Below are 15,693 nucleotides of genomic sequence, written 5' to 3'. Positions count from 1 at the left end.
TGAATCTTTTGCAATTTGTTCAATGAATACTGGAGACGTCAAAGAAGAAAGCTGTAGGTGGGAAGCGGTGTATTGCGGCCGCTCATATTTCCTAACATCCCGTGACGTCAAGTGTACACGTCATCATTACGCGACGTTTTCAAGAAAAAAACTCCCGGGAAATTTAAAATTGCAATTTAGTAAACTAAAAAGGTCGTATTGGCATGTGTTGCAATGTTAAGATTTCATCATTGAAATATAAACTACTACTACCCACCACACAGTCTGATAGTTCATATATCAATGATGAAATCTTAACATTGCAACACATGCCAATACGGCCTGGGTTAGTTTACTAAATTGCAATTTTAAATTTCGCACGGAAGTATCATGCTAAAACGTCGCGGTATGATGACGTGTGTCCGTGATGTCACGCATTGTAGAGGACATTTTGTTCCAGCACCGCTCACAGCTATAAGTCGTCTGTTTCCATCGCATAATTCCACAGTTTTCTGGACATCTGTGTTGCTGAATCTTTTGCAATTTGTTCAATGATACTGGAGACGTTAAAGAAGAAAGCTGTAGGTGGGAAGCGGTGTATTGCGGCCGCCTTTAGCAACACAAACCCTGCCGGTGTTCCATTGTTTACATTCCCGAAAGATGACGGTGAAGCTTTACTATGGAACAGAGATGTTAAGCGAATACGGTTGGATTGGACCACACGCACAAAGTACAGTGTATTATGCAGCGATCATTTCGAAAGATCGTGTTTCAAAGGGCAGAGATGAGCATCGCCACCACCCGTCGACTGGTGCTGAAGAAAGGTGCGGGGCCGACCTTCAAGTTGTACAGGTACGACCATGTAATATCACTAAAACACTAGTAACACACACAGTATTCTGGACAATTGTGTTGCTGAATCTTTTGCAATTTGTTCAATGAATACTGGAGACGTCAAAGAAGAAAGCTGTAGGTGGGAAGCGGTGTATTGCGGCCGCCTTTAGCAACACAAACACAGCCGGTGTTTCATTGTTTACATTCCCGAAAGATGACGGTGAAGCTTTACTATGGAACAGAGATGTCAAGCGTACACGGTTGGATTGGACCACACACACACACAAAGTACAGTGTATTATGCAGCGATCATTTCGAAAGATCGGGTTTCAAAAGGGCAGAGATGGGCATCGCCACCACCCGTCGACTGGTGCTGAAGAAAGGTGCGGGGCCGACCTTCAGGTTATACAGGTACGACCATATAATATCACTAAAACACTAGTAACACAATAAGCAGATAAGGGATTTTCCAGAATTATCCTAGTAAATTTGTCTAATAACATCTGAATCGCTCCTACTGTATAGTCTTTTTTTTTTTTCAGCCCTTCACTCTCACTTTCCTCATCCACGAATCTTTCATCCTCGCTCAAATTAATGGGGAAATCGTCGCTTTCTCGGTCCGAATGGCTCTCGCTACTGGTGGCCATGATTGTAAACATTGTTCAGATGTGAGGAGCTCCACAACCCGTGACGTCACGCGCACATCGTCTGCTACTTCCGGTACAGGCAAGGCCTTTTTTTATTAGCGACCAAAAGTTTGGAACTTTATCGTTGATGTTCTCTACGAAATATCGCAAAATGATCAAGTATGACACATAGAACGGACCTGCTATCCCCGTTTGAATAAGAAAATCTCTTTTCAGTAGCCCTTAAGTTGTTCAAAAGTCTCCCTTCTCATTTTTAGCCTTCATATTTTCAACGGGAGACCGGTCTGGGCTACAGGCAGGCCATTCTAGTACCCGCACTCCTTTACTATGAAGCCACGCTGTTGTAACACGTGGCTTGGAATCGTCCTAATGAAATAAGCAGGGGCGTCCATGATAACAACATATGTTGGTCCAAAAGCTGTATGTACCTTGCAGTATTAATGGTGCCTTCACAGATGTGCAAGTTACCCATGCCTTGGCCACTAATACACCCCCTGGCTTTTCAACTTTGCGCCTAGAACAACCCGCATAGTTATTTTCCACTTTGTTCCGGAGGGCACCACATCCAGAGTTTCCAAAAACAATTTGAAATGTGGACTCATAAGACCACAGAACACTTCTCCACTTTGCACAAGTCCATCTTAGATGAGCTCGGGCCACAGAGAAGCGGGCGGCGTTTCCGGGTGTTGTTGATAAATGGCTTTGGCTTTGCATAGTAGAGTTTTTAACTTGCACTTACAGATGTAGCGACCGACTGTAGTTACTGACAGTGGTTTTCTGAAGTCTTCCTGAGCCTGTGTGGTGATCTCCTTTACACACTGATGTCGGTTTTTAACGCGGTCCCGCCTGAGGGATCGAATGTCATGGGCATTCAATGTTGGTTTTCAACATTTCTCCAGATTCTCTGAACTTTTTAAAGATATTACCGACTGCAGACAAACTTGCCAAACCTCCCGATTTTCCTGGGAGACTCACAAATTTCAGTGCCCCTCCCGAAAATCTGACGGGGCAACCGTTATCCCGAATTTCTCCCGATTCCCACCCGGACAACATTATTGGGGGCGTGCCTTTAAGGCAACACATACTTGGTCAACAGCCATACAGGTCACACTGAGGGTGGCCGTATAAACAACTTTATCACTGTTACAAATAAGCGCCACACTGTGAACCCACACCAAACAAGAATTACAATTTGGGAGAACATCTGCGGGCTTCACGGTGGCAGAGGGGTTAGTGCGTCTGCCTCACAATACCAAGGTCCTGCAGTCCTGGGTTCAAATCCAGGCTTGGGATCTTTCTGTGTGGAGTTTGCATGTTCTCCCCGTGAATGCGTGGGTTCCCTTCCGGGTACTCCGGCTTCCTCCCACTTCCAAAGACATGCACCTGGGGATAGGTTGATTGGCAACACTAAATTGGCCCTAGTGTGTGAATGTGAGTGTGAATGTTGTCTGTCTATCTGTGTTGGCCCTGTGATGAGGTGGCGACTTGTCCAGGGTGTTCCCCGCCTTCCGCCCGATTGTAGCTGAGATAGTCGCCAGCGCCCCCCGCGACCCCAAAAAGGGAATAAGCGGTAGAAAATGGATGGATGGAGAACATCTGCACCGCAACACAACATAAACATCCATCCAGCCATCCATTGTCTACCTCATCGCCACCTCATCGCTAGGCCAACACAGATAGACAGACAACATTCACACTCACATTCACACACTAGGGCCCATTTAGTGTTGCCAATCAACCTATCCCCGGGTGCATGTCTTTGGAAGTGGGAGGAAGCCGGAGTACCCGGAGGGAACCCACGCATTCATGGGGAGAACATGCAAACTCCACACAGAAAGATCCCTAGCCTGGATTTGAACCCAGGACTGCAGGACCTTCGTATTGTGAGGCAGACGCACTAACCCCTCTGAAAAAAAAAAAACTGAAAAAAATCCCTTGCAGCACTAACTCTTCCGGGACGCTACAATATACACCAGTGGTCTCCAAACTTTTTGTATCCGCGGACCGGTCAACGCTTAATAATTTGTCCCGCGGGGTTTGGGGGTACAAGCCGCCCACATATATATACCCTTCAAAAACAAACACAAAATTTTTTTTTGTTTTTTTCTTTTTTGTCATGAAAAAGGGAGTTTTTTGTCGTTGGTGCACTATTTATAAGTGTATATTGTGTTTGAAAAAAAAAAAACATTTTTTTTTTTTTTTTAATTTAATAAAAAATTCTTCTGCGGCCCGGTCACCCCTCGCTTCCACCCAACCCCGTCCACCCATCTCCCGAATTCGAAGGTCTCGGGGTTAGCAAGTATGACTGTAGATGGTGAAATCCCTAAATTCCTTGCAACAGCTTGGTTGAGAAATGTTGATCTTAAAACAATTGGCTCAGGCATTTGTTGACAAAGTGGTGAAGCCTCGCCCCGTCCTTGTTTGTGAACGACTGAAGCTGCTTTTATACCCAATTAGCCTGTCCACCTCTGGGATGTTCCAAATAAGTATTTGATGAGCATTCCTCAACTTTCTCAGTCTTTTTTGCCACTTGTGCCAGCTTTTTTGAAACATGTCGCAGGCATCCAATTCCAAATGAGCTAATATTTGCTAAAAAATAAACTTTTCCAGTGTGAACCTTAAATATCTCGTCTTTGCAGTCTATTTAAATGAGTTGAAAGGGATTTGCAAATAATGGTATTCAGTTTTTCTTTACCATTTACAGAAGGTGACCACTTCACGGGTCTCGGGTGCGTACGTTTACCTTCCAAGGCACAGGAGTGATCTACCTAGCTGCGGTGAGGAGGGGAGTGGTCCCCGTGTCACTCCTGGCTGGCTCGTCTCTTCTCCAGCTTCATTTTCAGCTCCTCGTTGAGGCCTGCGGGTGGAGGGGGGGCGGGCAGGAAGCAAGGAGGTCAGAGTTCAACAAAGAGCCAACGGCGACGGACGGCGCTCACTTTGTGCGAGAGGGGAAGGCGACAGGATGAGGCGTCTCATGGGGTTGGTGGGCGAGGCAGGCACGGGCGAGGTCAGGATCCGGCGGTCCGGGGCGGGGGATCTAGGCAGGGGAACGCCGGACCAGCGGTCTGCGGCGGCGACACGTTTGAAAGAAGTCTGCGTGGGTGTTGCGTACCGAAAGAAGCGCACCTTGCTTGGGGGGCAGCGCCGGCGCTCTGGGCAGAGGGCTGGCGGGCGCGGTGTGGAGGATCCGCTCTCCGTTCTCGTCGTTGGCAGAGACGTAGGCTGAGGGGGCAAAAGGAGGCGGCTGCGGGGAAAAAGGCGAGCGGGACTTGATGCTGCCGGGCGTGTACTCACTGATGTTCTCCTCGTAAGGCTCCTCCAGGAGGAAAGGCTGCAGAGTTCCGGCGGTCTTCTCCACCAAGGCGTCGATGACATCGTGAAGCGTTGCGCAGGGGATCTGCAGAAGAACCGGGAAAAAAACAAAAAAAACTTCACCAAAGAAGCACCTCATTAAATATCCCAACACAGTGTTACTGTTCAAACTGTCTACCAAACATAAAACCTCTGCATTGTTTTTCCATTGAATACATACATTAAGACAAGTTGATCTGCCGTCTCTCCCTTCTGCTCTGGCCCTTCTCCTGCGTGGAGAGGTTACCAGGTGACCACAGATGGCACGCTAGCTGTTCCGAGTCAGGACACAGGGTGGACCAGTTCTCTGTGGATCAGTCAGTGACGTCTATACGCCCTGACTTGTCCCCATGCTGGCCCCACTATGGACTGGACTCTCACACTATTAACTACATCCACCATGGACTGGACTCTCACACTATTATGTTAGATCCACTATGGACTGGACTCTCACTATTATGTTAGATCCATTATGGACAGTACTCTCTCTATTATGTTAAATCCACTATGGACTGGACTTTCACACTATTAACTACATCCACTATGGACTGGACTCTCACTGTTATGTTGGATCCACTATGGACTGGACTCTCACACTATTATGTTAGATCCACTATGGACTGGACTTTCACACTATTATGTTAGATCCACTATGGACTGGACTCTCACTATTATGTTAAATCCACTATGGACTGGACTTTCACACTATTAACTACATCCACAATGGACTGGACTCTCACACTATTATATTGAATTCACTATGGACTGGACTCTCACTATTATGTTGGATCCACTATGGACTGGACTCTCACTATTATGTTAGATCCACAATGGACTGGACTCTCACTATTATGTTAGATCCACTATGGACTGGACTCTCACTATTATGTTAGATCCACTATGGACTGGACTCTCGCTATTATGTTAGATCCACTATGGACTGGACTCTCACTTAAATGGGACTTAAATACAATAAAATATTATTTAATAAAGAAAAACTAAGTATTACTGTTAGTACTATTATCATGACTATGAGTAGTACAATCATACTTAGAATTATTACACTTTTTTTTTGAAAATCTCAAAAAATTTAAAAATAGTAAGCTTCAATTTTTGTTCCCATATATATATTTTTTTGAAATCGTAAGATATTTGGGTAAATTATATTTTTTAGTGCACATAATTTGTTCAGGAAAACAATTGTATTGAATGTTTTCAAACACAAAACAAAATATGGAAAGTAAATATAATGCAAGAGTTAAAATGTTTTATTTAGTAGAATGCATAATTTCTGCCAGTGTATAATTGATAGAACACAATGTACAAATTCATATTTTCCATATACCTTTTTTAAGACTATAAGGCGCACTTCAAATCCTTTCATTTTTTCAAAATTTGACAGTGCACCTTATAACCTGATGTATGGAATCATTTTAGTTATGCTTACCGACCTCAACGCTATTTTTTTTGGTACGTGGTTTAATTATAAGTGTGACCAGTAGATGGCAGTCACACATAAGAGATAGGTGTAGACTGCAATATGACTCAAGTAAACAACACCGACATTTTATATGTTCCATTGAGAATGTTGAACATTACACACGGAGCTAAAAAATCTATCGAAATGTTTTAGTAGGACTTTGGTAAGCTATGAAGCCACACCCATTGATGGATTGTACTGTGCTTCAACATAGGAGTAACCACATACCCTATTTTCCGGACTATAAGGCGCACTTAAAATCCTTTTTTCCCCTCAAAACTCGACAGTGCGCCTTATAACCTGGTACGGACTGATTCTGGTTTTGCTTACCGACCTCGAAGCAATTTTATTTGGTACGTGTAATGATAAGTGTGACCAGGAGATGGCAGTCAAACATAAGAGAGACATGTAGACTGCAATGTGACGGCAATACGACTCAAGTAAACAACACCAACATTTTATATGTTCCATTAAAAATATAGAAGATTACACACGGCGCTCAAAAATCTATCAAAATGTTTTAGTAGGACTTTGGTAAGTTATGAAGCCAAACCACTTGATGGATTGTCGGAGCATTACGGCTACCATAGTCAGACGTACTGTGCTTCAAAATAAGAGTACTATTATGGCATGTGTATAAGGTAAGATGTATTATCTGGCGTTTTGTTTTGCAATATTATGCAAAATCAACTTTTATTACCTTTTGGTACCTGCTGATGTGTATTTGGGATCTGCATAAGTCCTGAAAAAATGTCTTCTTATAAAACCCATTCAATAATGACTAATTTTATCCCTTACAGCTGCAAGGAATGAACAATTCCACCAGAAATGTTGCAAGAACAAGTTGAACTTACCGGGTTTTCGACATCAATCACGTAGCCCCCCTGGTCCCTCTGTGTTACTCGGTAATGTCTGAACACGGACCTGAAGGGAGTACGGAAGCCACGTTGTTGTTCCAATGCTCTTAATTTGAAAAGCAGCATTGTCGTCCTTACCCGTTCAGGTCCTGTCGAGTGGTGACGGCCAGCGAGCATCCATCCCGTCCGGGCCGCAGCAGCATGTTGCCACAGTCTGGGTGTCGCTCCAGGAGGACTTCGGCCTCTGTTCGGGACACGGGGCGAAAACACCTGCGGACACACCCCCCACTCGTGTGTGTCAATAAACACGGCCAGAGGGACAGAAAAAGGACGGACTTACAGGGGGGATCTCTCCTACTAGAGGGACAGAAAAAAGGGGGACCTCTCCTACTTGAGGCACAGAAAAAAGGGTGGACTTACGGGGGGATCTCTCCCACTAGAGGGACAGAGAGAGGCGAAGGGGGTGCTCGTGTTGGAGTACGACTTCTCCTCCTGGAACGCTCCTTGTCCACCACCTCCTTCAGCATCTGCAGCTGGCCGGGCAGCAAGGTGAGGCTGGAGGGAACGTTGAGCTGCGATGGGACGGGAGGGGAGAACCGCTCTTAAAGTCACAGAACACACACAAACACTGCACATGTCCTCATAAGCGGGAGAAAAAAGGATGTTTACGTCTGTGACCGAGTAGAGGAAACCCTTCCACAGCTCCCTGGATTCCAAGTTGGGGGCCTAGAAGAAGAGTGGGAGATCAGATCCATCTCATATTTCACCACTTGCTTGAAAAGTTGCTCAGCTTTCTTGCCAGGTATGAGTTTTTTTTTGTAGATTTTTATGGCAAATTTGTCAGAACAAGACACACAGACAATTAAGTAGGGCAGCTGACGTCCATCCGCAATCGGTAGTGTTTTAGCTACTTCTAAATCACCAATTCTGGCCTCCATGGCGACAAATAGAGTTTCTTACAAGTATTATTATCACTGGAAGAGGAGAAATAGCTGAACATGCTTCACTACACACCGTAGCTCACCGGTGATGACGCCCTTCCTGAATGTAAACAAACGCCATGGGTGGATCTACACCTGACATCCACTGTAATGATACCAAGTACAGTGGTGTATCTCGTCAAAACTACTGTGATTACATTGATTTAAAAAATTTTTTTTTTTTACATCAAAATAGTTTTTTAAATTCACATTATGTATATAAAGTCAGGAAATATGTCCCTGGACACATGAGGACTTTGAATATGACCAATGTATGACCCTGTAACTACTTGGTATCGAATCGATACCAAATGTGTGGTATCATCCAAAACTAATGTAAAGTATCAAAGAAGAGAAGAGTGATTATTACATTTTAACAGAAGTGTAGATAGAACAGGTTCAAACAGAAAACAGGGTGACACCTACCCTTTACATCAGTATTTTTTAACCATATTATTATTGGTCTATTAGGAATCATACTTTATTGTATGATTCTGCAACTACTTGGTATTATTTCGATAACCTAATGTGTGGTATCATACAAAACTAATGTGTGGTATCACAGAAGAGGAGAATGAGTGATTATTACATTTTAACAGAAGTGTAGACAGAACATGTTTGAACAGAAAACAGGGCGACACCTACCCTTTACATCAGTATTTTTTAACCATATTATTATTGGTCTATTAGGAATCATACTTTATTGTATGATTCTGCAACTACTTGGTATTATTTCGATAACCTAATGTGTGGTATCAAAGAAGAGGAGAATGAGTGATTATTACATTTGAACAGAAGTGTAGATAGAACATGTTAAAACAGAAAACAGGGCGACACCTACCCTTTACATCAGTATTTTTCAACCATATTATTATTGGTTTATTAGGTATCATATTTTATTGTATGATCCTGCAACTACTTGGTATTATTTCGATAACCAAATGTGTGGTATCAAAGAAGAGAAGAATAAGTGATTATTACATTTGAACAGAAGTGTAGATAGAACATGTTCAAATGGAAAATGAGCAGACATTAACAGTAAATGAACAAATAGATTAATAATCCATTTTTATAGTTTGTCCCTCAGAATGTTGACAAAATAATAGGTGTATAAATGACACAATATGTTAGTGCAGACTAATTAGGAGTCTTTGTTTGTTTACTTACTACTAAAAGACAAGTTGTCTAGTATGTTCAACATTTTATTTAAGGACTAAATTGCAATTATAAACATATGTATTGGTACCAGTACCAAAATAATGGTAATAGTATAACCCTATTACTAAATCAGTGTTAATATTGGAGTGGGTCCCGGACCCCTCTGTAGTGGAAAGGTTGGTCCCTGAGGTGAAAAAGGTTAAGAGGTTAAGTATGTGTGCATCGAGCGTGGTGAGGAGCAGAGGGGTGAGCGGGGGTGTGGTAGGAGGGGGTTTTAGGAGTCTAGTAAAATTTGAAGTTTTTTTTTTCCGCCTTTCATAATAATATATATATATATATATATATATATATATATATATATATATACACACACTCATTGTTTATATATACACATGCACATAGTTACACATACATGAGTGTGTGTGTGTTTTCTGCAGCCCTTTGAGACACTAGTGATTTAGGGCTATATAAGTAAACATTGATTGATTGATTGATATATATACACACCACCAGCGCCCCCCACGGCCCCAAAGGGAATAAGCGGTAGAAAATAAATGGATATATATGTGTGTGTGTATGTATGTATGTATGTATATATATATATATATATATATATATATATATATATATATACACTCATTGTTTATATATACACATGCACATATTTACACATACATGAGTGTGTGTGTGTGTATATATATATATATATATATATATATATATATATATATATATATATATATATATATATATATATACACTCATTGTTTATATATGCACATATTTACACATACATGAGTGTGTGTGTGTGTGTGTGTGTGTGTGTGTGTATATATATATATACACACCACCAGCGCCCCCCACGGCCCCAAAGGGAATAAGCGGTAGAAAATAGATGGATATATATATATATATATATATATATATATATATATACACATACACACTCATTGTCTATATATACACATGCACATATTTACACATACATACATGAGTGTGTGTGCGTATATATATATATATATATATATATATATATACACATACACCACCAGCGCCCCCCACGGCCCCAAAGGGAATAAGCGGTAGAAAATAGATGGATATGTGTGTGTGTGTGTGTGTGTGTGTGTGTGTTTATATATATATATATATATATATATATATATATATATATATAAACACACACACACACACACACACACACACACACACACACACACACACACACACACACACACACACACACACACACACACATATCCATCTATTTTCTACCGCTTATTCCCTTTGGGGCCGTGGGGGGCGCTGGTGGTGTATGTGTATATATACATACAAACATTGTCTATATATACACATGCTCATATTTTCAAATACATGAGTGTTTGTGTGTGTATATATATATATATATATATATATATATATATATATATATACACCACCAGCCCCCCCACGGCCCCAAAGGGAATAAGCGGTAGAAAACAGATGGATACATGTGTGTGTGTGTGTGTGTGTGTGTGTGTGTGTGTGTATATATATATATATATATATATATATATATATATATATGTAGGTGTGGGAAAAATCACAAGACTACTTCATCTCTACAGAACTGTAGAGATGAAGACTACTTCAGGAGATTTAAAATCTGATGATTGAGGGAACCCCTCATGAAACAGTTCTGTAGAGATGAAGTAGTCTTGTGATTTTTCCCACACATACATATTGTGTGGGAAAAATTGTGTATATTGTGTATCGAGCACTATTCTCTGGATAATCCAATCAAAACATATGTATATACGGTATATATATGTATATATGTGTATGTGAGTATATATATATACATATACATACACACTCACTGTCTATATATACACATGCACATATATATATATACACATACACGTGTGTGTGTGTGTATTTTAAAAGGGACAGTACTGTTATTTTGGTTTCTCCATCCTTCATGCGCAGGATGAGTCTGGCTGCTTCCAGGTTCTTGTCCCGGCTGCAGTCATCCTTCAGGGAAACAAACCCATTGAGGTCCAGCTTCTCCGCATACTGCAAAACACGGCATGTTTGCAGCTGGAACCATGGTATTTAAACCCCCCCTCCTCCTCCTCCTCTCAGTATGCATCTTACGTGCGCGTCCTTGGCATTATTGAAGAAGTACAAGGCATTCCCACAGAGACAGGTCCACAGACGCGTGGGCGCCTGTCACACAGGAGACGGGGGAACATTAGTGTTGGTCATTGCATTCGTCTCATTTCCTGTGGGCGTGTCCGTGGATCTCTGCATTAGCTGCACCTGAGCCCAAATCCTTAGCCGGCAATAAAAGCCACTGAGTGGGGTGGGGGTTGTCATGAAACAATAACAATACACTGCAGGAAATATGCATGCATTCACACAAATAAGGCGTAGATTGCACTTGAAAATCCACGCAGCGGCAACACAATCGAGGCAGTGTTCGGTCACCGCAATAAGGAAGTTGGCAGCAGCCAGCATGGAACCCGGAGGCCATCTTACCTGCTCCTTGGGTCCCCGTTTCTCCAGGTAGCCTTCGTAGTAGCAGGGCGGGAGCTGGGCGCGCGATCCCCCCGGCCCAGGGCGCTGCCTGACGGGCGCAGCCGCCATGAGTCGTCGCTGGCTGAGCAGCAGCAGGACAAAGGGGGCGCAGAGCAGTCCGGGCAGGGGGACACGCCTTCCCTGCTGATGAGATGCTGCTGGTTAACTGACTGGTGGGTGGGGGGTCATGCAGAATATACCAGGGGGGTTTCTACTTTTTCTGAGCAAAGGCACTTTTTTTTTTTTTTTCAATGAAAAAATCTCCAGGCACACCCCCAGCAGGGAAAAAAAAAAAAAAAAAAAATCCTGAAGGAATTGTGAACACTCCAATGCTGAAGTTGAAGTGAAATGCTGACATTGAAGTAAATTGTATTTATAAAGCACTTTTCTCGGATAAAACGACAAAGCGCTGTACAAAACATAGGTCAGGTAAAACAACAATGGCATTAAAACATCATAAAAAGGATACAAAGTGGATTAAGGGACGGCGTGGCGCAGTGGGGAGAGTGGCCGAGCGCAACCCGAGGGTCACTGGTTCAAATCCCACCTAGAACCAACCTCGTCACGTCCGTTGTGTCCTGAGCAAGACACTTCACCCTTGCTCCTGATGGGTGCTGGTTGGCGCCTTGCATGGCAGCTCCCTCCATCAGTGTGTGAATGTGTGTGTGAATGGGTGAATGTGGAAGTAGTGTCAAAGTGCTTTGAGTACCTTGAAGGTAGAAAAGCGCTATACAAGTACAACCCATTTATTAACTAAAATACTTACTAAAAAGAGAAGTTTTTAAAAGTTTCAACACGGTCAATTATGAGTTATACTTGTATAGCGTTTTTTCTACCGTTTAGGTCTGTGTTTTTCAACGGGATACCGTCTGGTGTGCCGTTGATCTAATTTCACCTATTTGGGTTAAAAATACTGCAATGAGGTGGCGACTTGTCCAGGGTGTATACCACCTTCCGCTCAAAAGCGGTAGAAAATGGATGGATTGGTTAAAAATATTTTTTGCAAACCAGTAATTATAATCGGCAAATGTGCTGTTGTTGAGTGACGGTGCTGTCTGGAGCTCCACAGACTAACCATGTAGTACTCTTCCATATCAGTAGGTGGCAGCAATTGCTGTGTAGATGTCTGGAACAGCGGGAGGCAGCGTGCAGGTAAAAAGGTGTCTAATGCTTAAACGTGCCCGAATATCAATCAATCAATCAATCAATGTTTATGTATATAGCCCTAAATCACAAATGTCTCAAAGGACTGTACAAACCACTATGACCACGACATCCTTGGAAGAACCCACATAAGGGCAAGGAAAACTCACCTCCAGTGGGACGCCAGTGACAATGATGACTATGAGAAACCTTGCAGAGGACCTCAAATGTGGGCAACCCGCCCCCTCTAGGGGACCGAAAGCAATGGATGTCGAGCGGCTCTAACATCCATCCATCCATTTTCTACCGCTTATTCCCTTTTGGGGTCGCGGAGGGCGCTGGCGCCTATCTCAGCTACAATCGGGCGGAAGGCGGGGTACATCCTGGACAAGTCGCCACCTCATCGCAGGGCCATCACAGATAGACAACATCCACACTCACATTCACACACTAGGGCCCATTTAGTGTTGCCAATCAACCTATCCCCAGGTGCATGTCTTTGGAAGTGGGAGGAAGCCGGAGTACCTGGAGGGAACCCACGCATTCACGGGGAGAACATGCAAACTCCACACAGAAAGATCCCTAGCCAGGATTTGAACCCAGGACTGCAGGACCTTCGTATTGTGAGGCAGACGCACTAACCCCTCTCCAACCGGATCTAACATGAGACTGTGAAAGTTCAATCCATAGTGGCTCCAACACAGCCGCGAGAGTCCCGTCCACAGGAAACCATCCCAAGCGGAGTCGGATCAGCAGCGTAGAGATTTCCCCAACCGATACACAGGCAAGCGGTCCATCCTGGGTCTCGACTCTGGACAGCCAGTACTTCATCCATGGTCATCAGACCAGATCCCCTTCAGCAGGGAGGGAGGGACAGAGGAGAGAAAGAAAAGAAGCGGCAGATCAACTGGTCTAAAAAGGAGGTTTATTTAAAGGCTAGAGTATACAAATGAGTTTTAAGGTGAGACTTAAATGCTTCTACTGAGGTAGCATCTCGAACTTTTGCCGGGAGGGCATTCCAGAGTACTGGAGCCCGAACGGAAAACGCTCTATAGCCCGCAGACTTTTTTTGGGCTTTGGGAATCACTAATAAGCCGGAGTCTTTTGAACGCAGATTTCTTGCCGGGACATATGGTACAATACAATCGGCAAGATAGGATGGAGGTAGACAGTGTAGTATTTTATACGTAAGTAGTAAAACCTTAAAGTCACATCTTAAGTGCACAGGAAGCCAGTGCAGGTGAGCCAGTACAGGCGTAATATGATCAAACTTTCTTGTTCTTGTCAAAAGTCTACCAGCCGCATTTTGTACCAACTGTAATCTTTTAATGCTAGACATGGGGAGACCCGAAAATAATACGTTACAGTAATCGAGACGAGGCGTAACAAACGCATGGATAATGATCTCAGCGTCTTTAGTGGACAAAATGGAGCGAATTTTATCCATATTACGGAGATGAAAGAAGGCCGTTTTAGTAACGCTTTTAATGAATATGAAGAAGTTGAAGAACTAGATAAAGTTTGGTGTAGAAAACCATGTGTGAATGCTTTCACACACAAAAAAACTCAGCAGTCAATATTGACAGTAAAAAGTCGTTTTCGCAATTGTTTGATATGAATTCAAACTATAACCAAGCATGCATCACTATAGTTCTTGTCTCAAAGTACTGTCACATCATGCCCTGAATTTTTAGGAGTTTTTTTGCTGTTTTCCTGTGTGTAGTGTTTTAGTCCTTGTCTTGCGCTCCTATTTTGTTGTGGATTATCATGTCATGTTCAGATGCTCCAAAGTAAGTCTTTGCAGTCGTCCGGCATTCTGTTTTTCCAGTCCAGTTTTAGCCTTGTTTTGCATAGCCATCCCTAAGCTTCAATCCCTTTTCTTAGCGGCACTTACCTTTTGTTGATTTTTGGTTTAAGCATTAGATACCTTTTTTCACCTGCACACTGCCTCCCGCTTTCGTCTGCATATTGTGATCACGACAAAACCATGTTCCCGACGTCTACAAAGCAATTAGCTACTGACGGAGATACATATTTATATCTGCAAGAGTTACTTTTTTATATTCATAGTCATATTTGAAAACCACTAGCGTTTTTCCATTTTTTCGTCTTTCTGTTTGTCCGCTAGTAAACTGTGTTAACCTTGAAGCTTTAGGAATGTAAGGAGTAGCAATACTCCCTTCTTATCTCTTCCTGTCTCGGGCTAAGCAGAACAATAGACATGTGTATTCGTTCCGGTGGGTGGGGGCGAGGGAGGTATTGAAGAAGACAGCGCTTCCGTAAGGTTTTCAGATCAACTAGGCAACGTGAATTGAATGTGTTTTTTTTTTTTTTAGATTGGTCTCTCCAAAGCTTTGGAATAAATTGCAAAATACCTATTCTGTTCTGGGTTATCATTTAAAATCATCTTATGTGTCATCAAGAGAATTTGGGATTGACCAGCAATTTAAATTTCCTCGGAGGATCATCTGGTCACTACCTGCAATGGAAGAGTATTAAATGGTTACTCTGCCGATCTCTAGACAGCACAGATGCTCAACATATAATTACTGGTTTGCAAAAAATATTTTTAACCCAATTAGGTAAAATGAGGGACGGCGGTTGAAAAACACTGGAATACACATGAATTTGGAAGGGGAATATATTCATGCACATTCAAGTAAACCCACAAATTGAAGACTAAATGTGAGCTTTGTAAAATGTCCTAA

The 15,693-nt window shown here is 42.7% G+C and overlaps 1 protein-coding gene across 2 annotated transcripts; it reads right to left on the bottom strand.

Moving 5' to 3' along the window:
• Positions 1 to 3,629: 3,629 nt before the first annotated feature.
• stap2a (signal transducing adaptor family member 2a) lies at positions 3,630 to 12,010 on the bottom strand. 2 transcript variants are annotated; one of them, XM_061919754.1, is made up of 11 exons: positions 11,804 to 12,009; positions 11,420 to 11,491; positions 11,219 to 11,338; positions 7,818 to 7,874; positions 7,569 to 7,720; positions 7,287 to 7,418; positions 7,146 to 7,215; positions 4,755 to 4,857; positions 4,587 to 4,682; positions 4,397 to 4,525; positions 3,630 to 4,317 (listed from the first exon to the last, which is right to left on the bottom strand). In XM_061919754.1, the coding sequence occupies exons 1-11, from the start codon at positions 11,909 to 11,911 to the stop codon at positions 4,262 to 4,264; spliced, it is 1,095 nt and encodes a 364-aa protein (XP_061775738.1). In that variant the 5' UTR covers positions 11,912 to 12,009; the 3' UTR covers positions 3,630 to 4,261. The 2 variants fall into 2 exon arrangements, with proteins under 2 accessions (XP_061775738.1, XP_061775737.1); XM_061919753.1 differs by having other exon boundaries at positions 4,587 to 4,857; positions 11,804 to 12,010.
• Between the last annotated feature and the right edge of the window lie 3,683 nt (positions 12,011 to 15,693).

Source organism: Nerophis ophidion, linkage group LG14, assembly GCF_033978795.1.
Source record: "Nerophis ophidion isolate RoL-2023_Sa linkage group LG14, RoL_Noph_v1.0, whole genome shotgun sequence".
Taxonomy (NCBI): Eukaryota; Metazoa; Chordata; class Actinopteri; order Syngnathiformes; family Syngnathidae; genus Nerophis; species Nerophis ophidion.
Note: the sequence above shows the minus strand (reverse complement) of the source record. Positions and strands in the feature narration are given on the sequence as shown.